The 14,429-nt window shown below is 34.8% G+C and overlaps 1 protein-coding gene and 1 long non-coding RNA gene across 2 annotated transcripts; both read right to left on the minus strand.

The window, feature by feature from the left end:
* Window positions 1-708: 708 nt before the first annotated feature.
* On the minus strand, window positions 709-13,795 carry LOC112015371 (threonine--tRNA ligase, mitochondrial 1). The gene is made up of 19 exons (XM_065779767.1): window positions 13,518-13,795; window positions 13,193-13,430; window positions 13,050-13,109; window positions 11,475-11,564; window positions 10,410-10,484; window positions 10,157-10,285; window positions 9,988-10,077; window positions 8,936-9,024; window positions 8,764-8,860; window positions 8,600-8,686; window positions 7,848-7,932; window positions 6,523-6,617; window positions 6,167-6,199; window positions 5,989-6,075; window positions 3,937-4,029; window positions 3,631-3,843; window positions 1,727-1,807; window positions 1,395-1,466; window positions 709-1,128 (listed from the first exon to the last, which is right to left on the minus strand). Exons 1-19 carry the CDS (start codon window positions 13,754-13,756, stop codon window positions 727-729), a joined length of 2,355 nt encoding a protein of 784 aa, XP_065635839.1. The 5' UTR covers window positions 13,757-13,795; the 3' UTR covers window positions 709-726.
* Window positions 1,822-3,437, minus strand: LOC136070192 (uncharacterized). Its single transcript, XR_010631478.1, has 3 exons — window positions 3,165-3,437; window positions 2,256-2,488; window positions 1,822-2,160 (listed from the first exon to the last, which is right to left on the minus strand). It is a non-coding gene; the product is annotated as an uncharacterized LOC136070192 (long non-coding RNA).
* Window positions 13,796-14,429: the final 634 nt, after the last annotated feature.

A 14,429-nucleotide genomic window follows, 5' to 3' on the forward strand; every position in this document is an offset into this window, starting at 1 on the left:
AAGCTCGAGTACCAATCTGCCTTATTAAATATTGGCCCGTGGGTTTTTTTGGCCAAAGTTTTCAAAAGAAATTTCTTAAGGCAGATTGGTACTCGAGCTTAGGAAACTCGGGTACCAATCTGCTTTATTAAATTTTGCTGTAAATTTTTTTGGCCAAGTTTTTTTAAAATAAATTTCTTAAGGCAGATTGGTACTCGAGTTTCCCAAACTCGGGTACCAATCTGCTTTATTAAATTTTGCTGGGAATTTTTTTGGCCAAGTTTTTTTTAAAAGAAATTTCTTAAGACAGATTGGTACTCGAGCTTAACAATCTCGGGTACCAATCTGCCATATACCATTTTGCTGCGAAATGTTTGGCCAAGTGTTTTTTTTTAAAGAATTTCTTAAGGCAGATTGGTACTCGATTTTCCTAAGCTCGAGTACCAGTCTGCCTTAATTGTTGTTTGCTGCGGATTCTTTCGCCAAGTGTTTTTATGAAAGAAAATTGTTAAGGCAGATTAGTACTCGAGTTTCTTAAGGTCGGGTACCAGACAACAATTAGATCCCATTCTGTCTATTCGGTTATGCAAATGCTATTCCAGGTTCCACGATTAGATCCCATTCTGTCTATTCGGGCCATTTCAGTCTATTTTGGTCCTATTCGGTCCATTTGGTCCACTCAATCCAATTTGGTCAAGTTTTGAGGGATGATGTTAGGATTACCCAATATTTGATTTTGAAAGGAGATTATATGAACCTATAGTACGTATATAACGAAGGGATTGTTATGTTGTCGTTATATATACAAAGTACAAACAAGATTAAACTGCTATCAAAATATTCCATTACAATAGAAAAACTGAAGAGACTAAAGTGATTTACATACCCTTCGCTTCTCTTTTCTTTTTCTTTTCTTTTCATTTGGTTTAATGGAGAGACTAAAGCCCAAAGGAACAATCTATACCAAAGTATAAATAATAGTACAGGGGCATGGTACCAACAAGAATGAGTGGACCAAATGTAACTGTTACTAATAGTATGATAAACAAAAACGTAATGGAATGCTGCAACTTCTTCCACGAAATGTTTCAGTAGGTTTTCGATGCTCATTACCGAGTGATCTGCCTTGTCTCTCACCCGTACGCTCACCTGGAAAAATGATACAATGTTTAATATGCTACCTGAAACCCAGCATGACTAATGATAATAAACCATCTAGCAACACAGTGGGTGTGGTCAGTATGGTAAACTATAAGCCATCTCTTGATATACAATGGCAAACTCGGCCAACAACCCAAGCATATGCACGCACCAACATGTTACGCAGACTGATTTTCAAAGCAAAATCTTTTCAAATCACAACTATCAATAGGGTAAATTACAAAAAATAACATGATAAGTGTATAGGTAGGAACCTGTCCAGTGTTGGCTTCCTCCTCACCAACAACCAATATATAGTTGTACTGCACTAACTGAGCTTCTCGCACCTGCAGGAAGCCAAAACTATCAGTAAACGAATAACATTCTCTTACTTTTACCCTCATTGTAGAGAAGCAAACAAGTAAAATAAAATAGGCATTTTTTTTTTTAAAGGCAGGCCCCACTCAAAACCATAATAGGGACGCTAAGAAGGGAAAACAAAGCTAGTAAAAATTTTAAGCAAACACCATTTACAGGCATACCAGTTGTTGGATATAGGAATCCAAATAAATAAATAAAACAAAGCAAGGCAGGATATTAGTTGCACCTTTTTCTGGATCTTTCTATCAGTTGTATCAACATCAACATGATAACCAGCTTTAAATATCTCATCTTGCACCTGCAGAAACACAACAAAAGAAATTATAGATAAAAACAATACAGTCCTTTCTTGCTTCCTCTTGCCAATCAGTGTGGATCGCTAGAAGCAATACAGTCCATGCTAGCAAAGAATTAGTGGTTTCTTGTCCAGCAAAGTAAAATGTCTTGCACTCATCCACTAGATCTTGTATTGAAATCTTTGGGGTATAATTGGCATCATGATAAGCCTTTACAATTAATTGAAGAAAGTCATTCCCAAAACTGCCAACCTCTTCAGTCATTACCTTCTCTTCTTTTTTCTTAATTATCTCTAACATAGAGTTGAATATTTCTTTTTCAAGTTGCTCTGATTCAATTTCATCGCTGGTTTTATAAAATTTACTGTAACAATAGACAAGAAATCATTTCACCAAGAATATAAAGTGGGGAGTAGTTCTTTGTTTCTCAATTGTTGGTTTAATGTAAAAGGGCGTTACCTGATGCTAGGAAACTTGAGTTTATAAATATTCCTGGACGTTAACAAAGTCAATGTCATCAACATCTGAAAAATGTTCTCCCCTTCCAAGTAACTGCTCCCAAAAGCTGTCCTAGAAACCAGTTCTGATGTCAATAGCCTAAATTCTTCAAATACCTCAATCTCTTTGCCTTCATGATGTTTCCACCTTTCTAGCATCACCTCCACGCTAGTGATCATTGCTAGAATCATATTCTACATACAAAAGTGAACCCCTTGTAACAATTCAGACTTATTTCTAGGATTTTATATATATATATATTTTTTGGTATATAATTTATTAATAAGCTTATTTTTCATTGAGTATTAAAGTGGACCAAACAGAGAAGGAACAATAAAGGTTCTTGATTAGGCCCGAATCAATGATAATTGATATGTCTTGATTCAAGCCACTAAGTGGTTCTTAAACATGTGCAAAATGTGAAACATAGCTTAACATTGTGGCAGGGAGCTTGAGACGCAGATCACAAGGATTCCAACATATTTGATGGTAGCAGGGAGCATCAAAGATGTAGCAATAGGAAAGCAAGTTTTTTGGCAAGTAACAGGAAAGTAAATTCATATAATAAAAATAAAAATAAAAACTCCAGATTGATAATGACAGCATCAGCTGGAAGGTACATGTTCTCATCTTAATGAAGAACACTGAGCTATTTTAGAGGCCAGCTCCCCATAAACAGCCCATTTGCAAGTTATACCTTCCATCCTTAACTTTCAATTTTTCAGCTAACTAACAAGAATTATGCCTCCAATTAGCATTAGCACTAACACAAGTAATAGACAAAGTGCATCATTAAAAATAGGATATTGATGTAGCAAGCAGGAATAAGAGGGTCAACTTTCACTAAGATAAGACGCAAACTGTACTCACTGCTTATATGCTTCTTCAAATTTTTCGGCATATTTGTTGGGGCCAATTATATCCTCAAGATATTCAAGAAAACCTTCATCATGGGGTCCCTGAGCTTTTGGCTTCATTAGTGAAATCTGCTCAACTTCATGTGTCTTTCCCCTTCACAAGTGTATATTTAATTCAGTTTTCTGGTTGAGGGCTAAATAGAAGAAATTACTGTATCTGCCCAGTGGAGTTTGCTGGGCTCAATAATTTCTCCCAATATAGGCTATACTAGTCAGGAAGTTTGGATATTATAGCAGTAAATTATATTATGACCAATGATGTTGATTGGTGAAAGTAGTTGTAGATTAATATGGTGTAAAGATGACTCAAAAGTTCTTACAGTATACCACTGTGCAAAGACTCAAGAATCAAGAGGAATATTCTTCAAACTTAGAATGTACACACACATTAACACAATAACAACAAAAAAAAAAAAAAAAAAAAAAAATGATTTCTCTGACACAGGGCAAACAATTGCTTGGCATGGACTAAGCCAGAAAGGCCATTTTCCTTTGTAGTGCTCCAACAATATAGCAAACATACGCTCAACAGACCCTAGAATGGCTCTGTGTATCATAACAGGTGTCTCCCTCTTGGCTTCATCCTCTGCAGAGTAATACAATTCAAAACGAGCAGGAAGCTGGAAGTCAAGCTGCAAACATAGACATTCATCTATTTAGTGATAATTCTGCATTATAACATAGCTGCAGGAAAGACAATACAAATAAAAGTGAACACCATAAACCTGTAATGTTGCACACTGGAATTTCCTATTCAATGCATCAGATACACTAATATCTATCTTTGGACCATAAAATGCACCGTCTCCTTCATTTTTCTGCACAACATGACTCACAGCATAAGCATTCAGAGTTAAAGTGAAAACAGAAAAGGGGGATATAGAGGATATGCTTAAAACAAAGATCAAGAGATAATAACCAACGTCAAATCTGTCACAGATCAGATGTTCTATAGTATGGTTTTGTGAATGAAAATTAGTCATGTTATATTTGAAAACACCAAAAATTTTCAACATTTTTCATGGTACAAGAAATATTCTAAATGCTTAAGAAGAGAAATTTTCACAACAATTTGGTGCAAGAATGAAAAGAATATAGAGTTGATAATATAGTGACAATATAAAATGATGAGTTGATAGAATCAAGTCTTCAACTAAGGTGGAAATGAACCACAGACTACCACCATTTAATAAATATATAAGAGGCAGGAATATTTCTTGGATTCAATCATGCAGCCAGTTGAATAGTCAACTGGAAGAGAGGTTTGATTTTCTTTGCATGGTCCTATCCTTTGACAAGAAAAGAGCAGTGGACTGCACTCCTGTGAACTATAACTCTTTGACTAAATGTTGCTTTGGTACTAAAATATGTTACAAACACAACCAATGAGTACCTTGCAGAATCCTCTTTAAAAAGTTTCATTGGCTGCTTGTCAAGCAAGGCAAACAATTCTCCTCCAGGGCAAAAGTCTGTTATCAAACAAACGTGTGTAGAGGTCTGAGGAGATAAAGAGACATCAGTATACTCAAATGTATAACAAATCAGTACTATTAACCAACAATGAGAATTCCAAATGGCATCAAATTAAGGGCTACTCCACTAATGGATTAACTTAGATAAAAGAGAAGGATACACAGAAGTCATATCAAGTGTTTTATTCTCAAACAAGAAACTGGAATAATCCAGTAGTAAAGCTAGGACACCCCCTCCCCCCAACCCCAGCCCCTCCTTTTCTGTATTTCTTGCCATATAGTATAAATAAAGTCATCTCCACTATACACATCTACACACACACCCAGAGGAAGAGAGTTTCAAAGGAGAAAGAGTACGTGCAACAAAAATAAACTGCCACCATATCTCACACCTCACAGATAAAGCATCACATAGCCATATATCCACACCAAACAAATAAAGTCATCTCCACTATACACATCCACACAGACCCAGAGGAAGAGAGTTTCAAAGGAGAAAGAGTACATGCAACAAAATAAACTGCCACCATATCTCGCACCTAACAGATAAAGCATCACATAGCCATATATCCACACCCGATGAACTGTGCAAATCCCAACCTTTGGGTTAAAAATCAAGGACTTCTAATCATCAAGTAAAAGAACTGCAGGCATAGAAACTTACAGAAAAGCAAATAAAAAAGAGGCATCCAAAAAAAAATTTAAATTATGGCTAGACAGACAAGAAAAGATTTTCATATTAGTGGTGCTGCTCCATTGAGAAACAAGAAACCTTTGATGCACAATCTGCATCTAGTTCATTACAAATTCATTGAAAGGTGGTACATGTATAAAGTTCCCCCTCAAAAGAAAACCCTTCTAAATTTAAAGTTTCATTCATATTTTGAAGAAATTTGCTATATCCCAGCAAGAAATACTGTACTTATATTTTGAACAATAATTCTTGACTAGCTACTTTATAAAACGATTTGTGATAATAGAGATCTTTTTCTTACAGGTAGTAAACCATTGTTGGAATTATAAACTATTCAAATTCAATCAAAGAACATTGTATCCACCAGCCAATCATTATTGAGAAAAGATTCATTAACGAGAAACTCCTAGTTGGTTTATGAAGGCCACAGAAACATTTACTTAAATGTCTTGTGAACTTCAGAAGGATATTACACAAAGTCAATACTGATAAGAGAACAAACCACTGATCAAGGGGAAATCATTGCAGCATATTAAACTCAAGTTAAAAACAATGTAAAAAAAAAAAACAAGTTCTATACTAGAAGCACGAATAAGGGGCAAATAACATACCGTGGATAGCTTCAAGTCAAATGTGAACCCAAATATACCATACACATATTTGATGAATTCTAGGACACCCCGCACTTCATCTTTTATCTGTAAAATGGAAAACGTCAAAAATAATAGGTATTGGCAGAAAAAAGAGATTTGACAGCCCTCTCACAAGTCAATTAAAATTTCAAATCACCTGGGATTCCCGGCAGAAGATATGAGCATCATCCTGCACCAATAATTGAAGTAAAATTGTTACATTACAGCAGATTTTACCAGTCTCCTCAAATGATGATTAAGGATACAAATTACTAATATAAAATGTTCCACTAGGATGACTGTCCAATAAAAGATAAATTCTTGGACTAGGGCACTTCAAGCCCATATATAAAAGGGTTCATGATTAGAATGAAAACCCTAAATTAACAAAAAAGTGTCAGAAAAAAAATTTTGGTAAAAAAAGCACAGAAATGCCCAAATCATATAGAGTGGACCAGGCTAGTATATTTATCATCCAAGAATACAATGTTGATAAACAACCACATTAAGTACCTGCTGAAATCTCCTGACACGAGTCAATCCAGTGAGCGCACCACTGGCCTCATTTCGGTGAAGAACCCCAAAATCAGCAAGCCGAAGAGGAAGTTCTGCAAAACAATCAGGATCATGAATATCCAAAGAAGCAAGATAAAGGTAACCAACAGTTGGATGGGCTTAAAGAGAGAAAAAAAAAAAATAGGATTGCAAATTTTTAAGGTAATTGCTAGAATAATGGTTAAATGATAAAATTCATTATGTCCTAAATTTATCATAGTATCAGAGCAAGTGGTCCTCAAGTTCAAAACCCTTTTTTTTTTTTTCTTTTTCTTTTTTTGAGAAGCGTTCAAAACCTATCCCACTACCTCCCATTAAAAAGTTAAAACACACATGTTGCGCCCCACTTATTAAGGGGGAGCATGGGCCAACACGTGAAGGGAAGCGTTAGAATAATGGTTAAATAATTATTTTCACCATATCCTAACAGCTAAAGAATTTGGGACAATCGGTAATTTACTATATATATATATATATATAAAAAATAATATAATATACATTGACTAAATTGTATTACTTCTGCCTTGTATATACATATTCATAAGTGTCTATGTTTCTTTAATACATATCCTTACAGCTACTGTCATATGAAACTGTACCAAGAGGATGTATGGGAGCAGCTATAACAGAAAAGGCATGAACTACAAATATCATCACTTTTATTGAGTTTAATCACATGATTCCACAATTATGGTACAGGTCAATTTTTACCAACCAATCCTCATAAGGCCAATCATATTCAACCAACCAATAAAGTAAGACTTTCCCATTTCACATTTTTTATATATGTAAAAATAATGTCCCATTTACATGGTAACATGACATTAAACAGAAGAATAATAGATTTTTTTTTATATAAGTAATTGTAATTTATTAAAATTCGAAAACAGAAGGAAAATAGATTCATAGTTCTAAAAGCTTCAAGGCTTGCCTTTAGGCAAGATGGTAATAAAATTAGCCTTTTACAACTCAACTCATCATGCATACAAAGAACACCCCACATGACTAAATTGAATCGCATTTAAAAATTATAGTGGTCGGCAGCCATGTTCACTTAGTTATGTAGTTGAAAACGACCAACTTATATCTCATTGACCAAGACTGTTTCAATCAATCAGCAAATTAAAACTTTTTTTTGATAAGTAATCAGCAAATTAAAACTTAATCTCAAAGCTCGACAAAATCCGGAAACAGATGGTAACTTTGCTCATAGATGAAGCATCCACATGAGGAAAAACACAAGATGCTACAGTAGATATTGATATCGGTGCAAATGAATTTACCTCTATATGAACGAACTCTATGTTGAAACATTAAACAGTGCCCAGGGCAATTCATTGGTTTCAGTCCAAACTCTTGTTTTTCTATCTGTACAAGAAACACAATATCATCATATCAAAGAGCATGGGACAGGGTTAACTATAATATTTTTTCTCTAGCAATCAATATTTAATAATGTTAAAAGTTACAAGAAATTTGTAAATATAATCCCCCTTTCTTACAAAACCACAACTTGCATACTCAAATAAATACATTATATTCTATTTTCCTAAACATTTTAAGATCATTCAACATTCTTCTTTCTTCCATGTCATCACATTCCCACATTTTTTGTGCGGTACAATACACGTGGTGGGTCATGAACCACGATCTCACCCTCCACCTTGCTCTTATAAGGGGAGGAGGTGTCATTTAAGCTAGAGCTCATTGGCCATCACATATACCCACTTTCCAAAATGATACATAGTTGAGACAAGATTTGGTCATCATAATGTTAATCAACAAGACAAGTGTACGTGCCCAGACTACAGGGCAGATAGTGTGTGTGTTGTGGGGGGGTGGGGGGGGGAGGACCAAAATTTCTTTTCACTAAACCCATTTGAAAAAACACATGCAAATTTACAGATTTCTTTCCTTATTAATCTTTTTTTTTCCTTTTTGCCCCGCTAGTCTTTGCTTCCCTATTCCTGATAATCCCTAATAAGGAGAGAGATGAAGATTTGTTTTTGTCAAACAACAAACAAACAAACCTCACCTCAATTAAAAACATATTCTCCTTGTAATTTGCAGCATGACCAGATGTTTCCCAAAGTTGCATATTGTACATATTTGGTGACACAACCTGCCAAAATCAAGTGAATTACATAGGCATTTATAATTGTTAAATATCATGAAAATAATCCTTCAATACGAAACAACCTCTTGGTAACCTCTCTCCCTATATTGAGTTTTTATAAAGTCCACCAATTTGTTGTATATTCGTGTCCCAAGCGGAAGGAAGAACCAACTTCCTGGGCTGAAATTCACAAAAGACTATCATGAGCAATCATGATCACAACAACCAAACCAAGGATATCAATCCGTACTGTACCTGAGTGGGTGACAAAAGAAAAGGTCTTGCTTTGTACCCAACAATCTATGGTCGTATTTCTTTGCTTCTTCCAGATTATGCAAGTATTCCTGCACAAAAGATTAATGTTCAGTAAAAAAGTTGCATATTGATATAGATAACACAACTTCCACCATCTTGATACAGGACTTCCCTCTATACATTAATTCCTCTACTACAGCTTAAGTTATTGACCATGACAGTTTAGATTTTTTTTTTTTGATAAGTAACAGTGTAGAAAAGTACAATAAATTTAGACATGGAATAGTTGTTTTTTAATGAAAGATGGAATTTTCCACATTTAATGCACTATTCTCTCACACGTTCTATGCAAAATGAGGTGCATCGCCTGATGCCATTGCATTTTGTTTAGTTTCATCAGGTCTCAGTCCATAGGTCAATAATATACCCCATAAATTACTGACAATATAGCTAACCACTCAGATTAATTGAATTTCATTTTCTGTTCGTTTTCCACAAATGGTTTCTTCAAATTTCCCATGAATGCAAAATTGCAAATCTTTGTTGGTTTCAGTAAGAAACTCACTTATTCATATATCCAAGATGGTTTAACAAAGACATTCCTACCTAATCATGTCTCTAATCATATTGAAGTTTCAAACATGAGTACAGTGTAAAAGATGTGTTGAACTAATGCAGTGGTGTGTAAAAGGAACTTTTAATCCTTGGCACATGCAAAGGTACATCTGCTTTTTTGGATAAAATTTGGGGCCCAACAATTTTAATAGTAATATTATAACACAAAACGGTGTACAAAAAGCCTCAACACTAAAGTGACAATATCAATGGATACAAAATGTTGGCCAACCAAAATTTGAAAATCACTACTAGAATACCTTCAAATTGTACAAGAATGTCTTAGATATTTAACCCAATCAAACATATCATACAATCTCAAATTGAAGAAAATGTAAAGACAACTATATACTCAGCAGCCTAGACAAACCAGCTTAAATCATAGGAAAATGTGAAAAAATAAACCACATTTATAAAGAGGCCTTAAAAGAATCCACCTTCAGGCGTTTTTGATCAGGATAAGAAATTCCATAGACCCTCTGTAAACTCTCACGGTCTTTATTCCCCCTCCAGTAAGCTGATGAAGCCTGGAATTCCAGTATATTAGAAAAATATTGCATGCATATATCTACAAGCATAGCACTAACACATAATGAATCATATCACCTTCAAGCAAGCCAATGCTTTGACAAAGGATGTGTTTGGTATATGTGGTCCACGACACAAATCAACCAAGGGGCCACATCTATATACCGTTATTGTCTTGTCTGCAGGCAAATCTTTGATGATTTCAATCTGATTAAATCAATGGAAGAAAAAACAATCCATGTGAGAATTGTATAATCATGAAATGCAAATAGGAAAACTAGCTAATCATAATATGGGTGTTTATGGTGAAAAAATTCACAGATTCACTTGCCTTAAAATTATTGTCAGAAAACATTTCAAGTGCCTCATCCCTTGATACTTCAATGCGCTCAAAAGGCTGTTTCTCCTGAAACATTAAAAGGCCCATATAATTTACTGTCATCAATATGCATCCTTCTTAATGAGGGGAGAGAGAGGTACTAGCATGTGTGTGACAAGACTGGTAAGCAGTGACAGTCCCACTGTTCATCAGTTCATCAAAGATGGCACAAGTATGACCATGCCAAGAGGCAACCCACCTGGAGTGCAGTAGACTGATTTACATTTAATTTCAACATTTCATAAATAAAACCGAACCTGATTTTTTTTCAAGCTATTCAGCATTCTAATGTAATTTGCTTTTCTAATGATTAGCATTGGTAATATAACATCTTTTGACTAGTATTTCAATTTAGTCTTAAATTGTTTGGAAGATATGGTTATTCCCAAAGTTTAACAGAAAAAATTTTGGCTTTGATTTTGGTATCCAAAACACCAATTTTTTCTAAGATGGTTGGCCTTCGCCTCATAATTTCTAATATTTTGCACCACTACTTCTTTAAAAGGTTTCTGTGATTAGATTATCAGGTTCAGTCCATGCTTAAGTAACCCAACACATTGCAACTTTGGGAAATTTCATTGTATGCTAAATTTAGCTATTATGTCCATCACACTCCTTGAATCAGGTGAAAAAGCAAAGGGAGGAATGAAAAACTATGCCACCACCATTATTTAAATTACATTTATAATAGTAATCAGCATCAAAAGCATTTCCAACATAGGACTAAAAGGTGTGGGCTGTGCATGTGCAGCATCCAACAGTTTTGGAGTGGAGGGACTCAAGCTTAGTCAAGGTCAATCCTTTTCCTCCCTCTCGACTATATGATCATTTTTAGCCATTTACCTTTAACAAATTTCTTCACTTATATTGTAGATATATCAAGAATAAAATAGAGAAAAGTATTTCTGTTCATCAAGAGCAGGAGCAACAGTTCCGTAAATGTTAACAACAGACGCAAAAATAAAAAGTATATAAATGGAGTATACATCATATTTTGGACAGAAGAATCAAAAATACCGTAACAGCCTTCATTGCCCCTGATTCAATTTTCTTGAAGTGATCATCATTCAAGCCCAAATCACCATAAAATGCATCATAATAGAAACCCTGTCATAGCATTGCACTAATTCATAAGAAAGCTTAAATTGCAACTACTTGTAACATAGTTACACAAAGAAACAAGATATACAAAACATATACAATTCCACATGATTATAAAAACAAAAACGAGCAGTAAAAGACCTTCAAACGGTTTTTTTTTTTTAAATGTACCGAAACATTAATTACACGTTTGTTGCTCAACAAGTACCTCATGCTGTAACTCTTATTCAGTTGTCACATGTAGCCATCTAAAGTCATATGTTTCTAATTTTTTTTAAATGATAATAACAAAAAGAATGCTAATAAAACATCATTATAGACGTAGGAATCATTAACCACTGTTAGCCATATTTTGATTGCAAATACTTAAGTATTTTCCTGTAGTCATGTCAATCTGAATGTCTACCAATACCTATCAAATAGGAGACTCTAGTCTAGTCGAGCCAATCAAACAATGAAGGATTTTATTCTACGTCATCAAGAATGGTCTAAGCGTAGTAAAAAATGATGTTTCAATTAAGAAATTAATTGAAGTCTAACTTCAGATAGAATAGATTGGCAGGAAAGAATATGTGTGACTAACCCTAATTAATCTATCTATTAAAGTTTTTGAGGTGTTCAGGATTCAGTGGGTAATGCCGAAGATGGTTAGCTCTCTTCTCTTTGCTGGGAGAAACTGGTTTGGAAAGCACCTGTCAACCAGATGGAATATGGTCCAGGCATGTTTAACATGATTAGTTTGGCAAGAACATAAACCTGCACCTTTGAAGACTATGAAAGACCCTTAGACCTCTTAAAATATCTTCTCTTTGTTACTTTGTTTCAATGGGCTCATATTTGGGGTTTTACGCATTGTATTTCAATTTCTGAATTCTTACAATCTGTTAGCTTTAGTTCTTGAACTTGTTGTATTTGTTTCTTGTTCAGAATGTTTACCACTGTGAACATAATGTTCAATTTTTTCAATAAAAGTCTCATTACCTATGCAAAAAAAATGTTCCATGCCTACTTAAAAATTTTGGGAGGTAAGGCTTGGTTGCTATTGCCCATGATGATCAAATAAATACAATTAAGTCAAAAATCCATAAGAGAAAAGTGGAATTATATCAAACATGACTATCGCCGCAATAACAAGCCACCATCTGAGACTTGTAAATCTGACCCATCACGGGCTGAACTGGAGAACAAAGATGATCAAATCTTGGTCACCGTGCAAAGTGCAAATATCCAAATACAAGTTAGACTCCACAACAAGAGGGTTCCAAGGAAACTTAAAATTAATAACGGTGATTAGCATACTAAACACAACAACCATTAGCTAAACATTATCAAACATACACATATTATTACTCAAAAATAAAATCCTCAACCATGGTATAAGTAATTCACTCAATTCAAACTAAAACACCAAAAAACCACAACACTTTTCCCCACCATCAAAACTTTCCAAAACAACATTTTGATTCACAAAAATCATAGCAAAAAATTTACCTCTCCCCTTGTAGTACAGGGTCCAATGCACAACTTGCACCCATACTCTTGCTCAAGCGACTGCATCCAAAATTAAGCCAAAGATTCAAACTCTCTCTTCAAAAAAAAAAAAAACCGAAAAATCGACAATGCAGAGATCATACCTGGCCGAGAATGTGAGCGCTGGAGTGCCAGAAAGTGTCGCGGCCTTCGTCGGATTCAAAAGTGAAGAGCTTGAGCTCGCAATCAGACTCCAATGGCCTAGACATGTCCCAGAGAACCCCATTGACCTCAGAAATCAAAGCGTTGGCCGCCAAACTCTTCGAAATCTCTCTCGCAACGTCCAATGGCGATGTCACCCACTTCTTCCCTTCCTTCACAGTCCCATCCGGCAACGTAATCCTTCAAAAAAAAAAAAAATTCAAATCAGAATTGGGTGAGTGTGAAAAATTCTAGGGTTAGGGTTAGGGTTTTTTAGGAGAGATGTACTTGATGGGATCGGAGGAGAGAGAGAGGCGTTCGGTGAGGAGTTTGGCTTGGATGGATTGGAAGAGCTGGATGCGCTTGGGGATGACTTGGTTGAGGTAGGATTCGTCTTTGGGGTGATTATTGGAGGCCATGGTGGCGGTGACCGTGGAAGAGAAACGGCGGAGAGGAAGAGAGAAAGCTGAGGAGTGGCGGCGGAGATGAGAGGAAAGTGCAGCCCTGAGTTTAGAGCCGCATAGCATATGGGGAGGCTTTTGGGTTTTGGCTTTGTGTCGTTTGGAGACTGGAGGTTTTAGTGTTTTATGGGCTTTATGGTAAATTCATCTTAGCATTTTACTTAAAAAAATATTTATCATTTATCATTATTTTTGTTTTTTTTTAAAAGAAAATTTCAATGTATACTCTTGATAATAACTCTTTAGAATTTATTGTAAAAATGTTAAAATATAGCATTTCTTTTCTATTTTTATTTAAATTAAGACCAAATTTAATATTCAATAAAGTTTAGACAAAAAATTTGACATTTGTTGACAAAGAAATGATATATACACAATATTTTTACAATAAATTTTAATTAATATTTTGTTATTGACTGTTACTTATAGGTAAAAATGTAATTTTAGTTGTAGATTTGGTACCACCTAGGATATCATAACAAATCTTAAGTGACCGATTGCTATTGACCATTACTGATGGGCAAAAAAGTCATTTTAGTTGTGGATTTAGTACCACCTAGGGTTTTTTTTTTTTTTTTTTTTTTGAGCAATTACAATATGTAAGTTTTAGTTGTGGATTTAGTACCACCTAGGGTTTTTTTTTTTTTTTTTTTTTTGAGCAATTACAATATGTAAGTACTAACCCCAAACCTCAAACTTTTTACCCCTAAACTCCAAAGTATTTTGTACATGGGGAAGT

This window comes from Quercus suber, unplaced genomic scaffold (assembly GCF_002906115.3).
Source record: "Quercus suber isolate HL8 unplaced genomic scaffold, Cork oak 2.0 scaffold_217, whole genome shotgun sequence".
NCBI lineage: Eukaryota > Viridiplantae > Streptophyta > Magnoliopsida > Fagales > Fagaceae > Quercus > Quercus suber.

Excerpts from the sequence above, each read along its gene's own strand:
- LOC112015371 (XM_065779767.1), bottom strand. The coding sequence starts at position 13,756 with ATGCTATGCGGCTCTAAACTCAGGGCTGCACTTTCCTCTCATCTCCGC. Across the intron at positions 11,565-13,049 it reads CCTGTACTACAAGGGGAGAG|GGTTTCTATTATGATGCATT; the intron begins GTAAATTTTTTG and ends ATGCTATGACAG. Across the intron at positions 1,808-3,630 it reads CAGAGAAATCATTTTTTTTT|TTTCTGCAGGTGCAAGATGA; the intron begins TTTTTTTTTTTT and ends TCTTTTGTTGTG.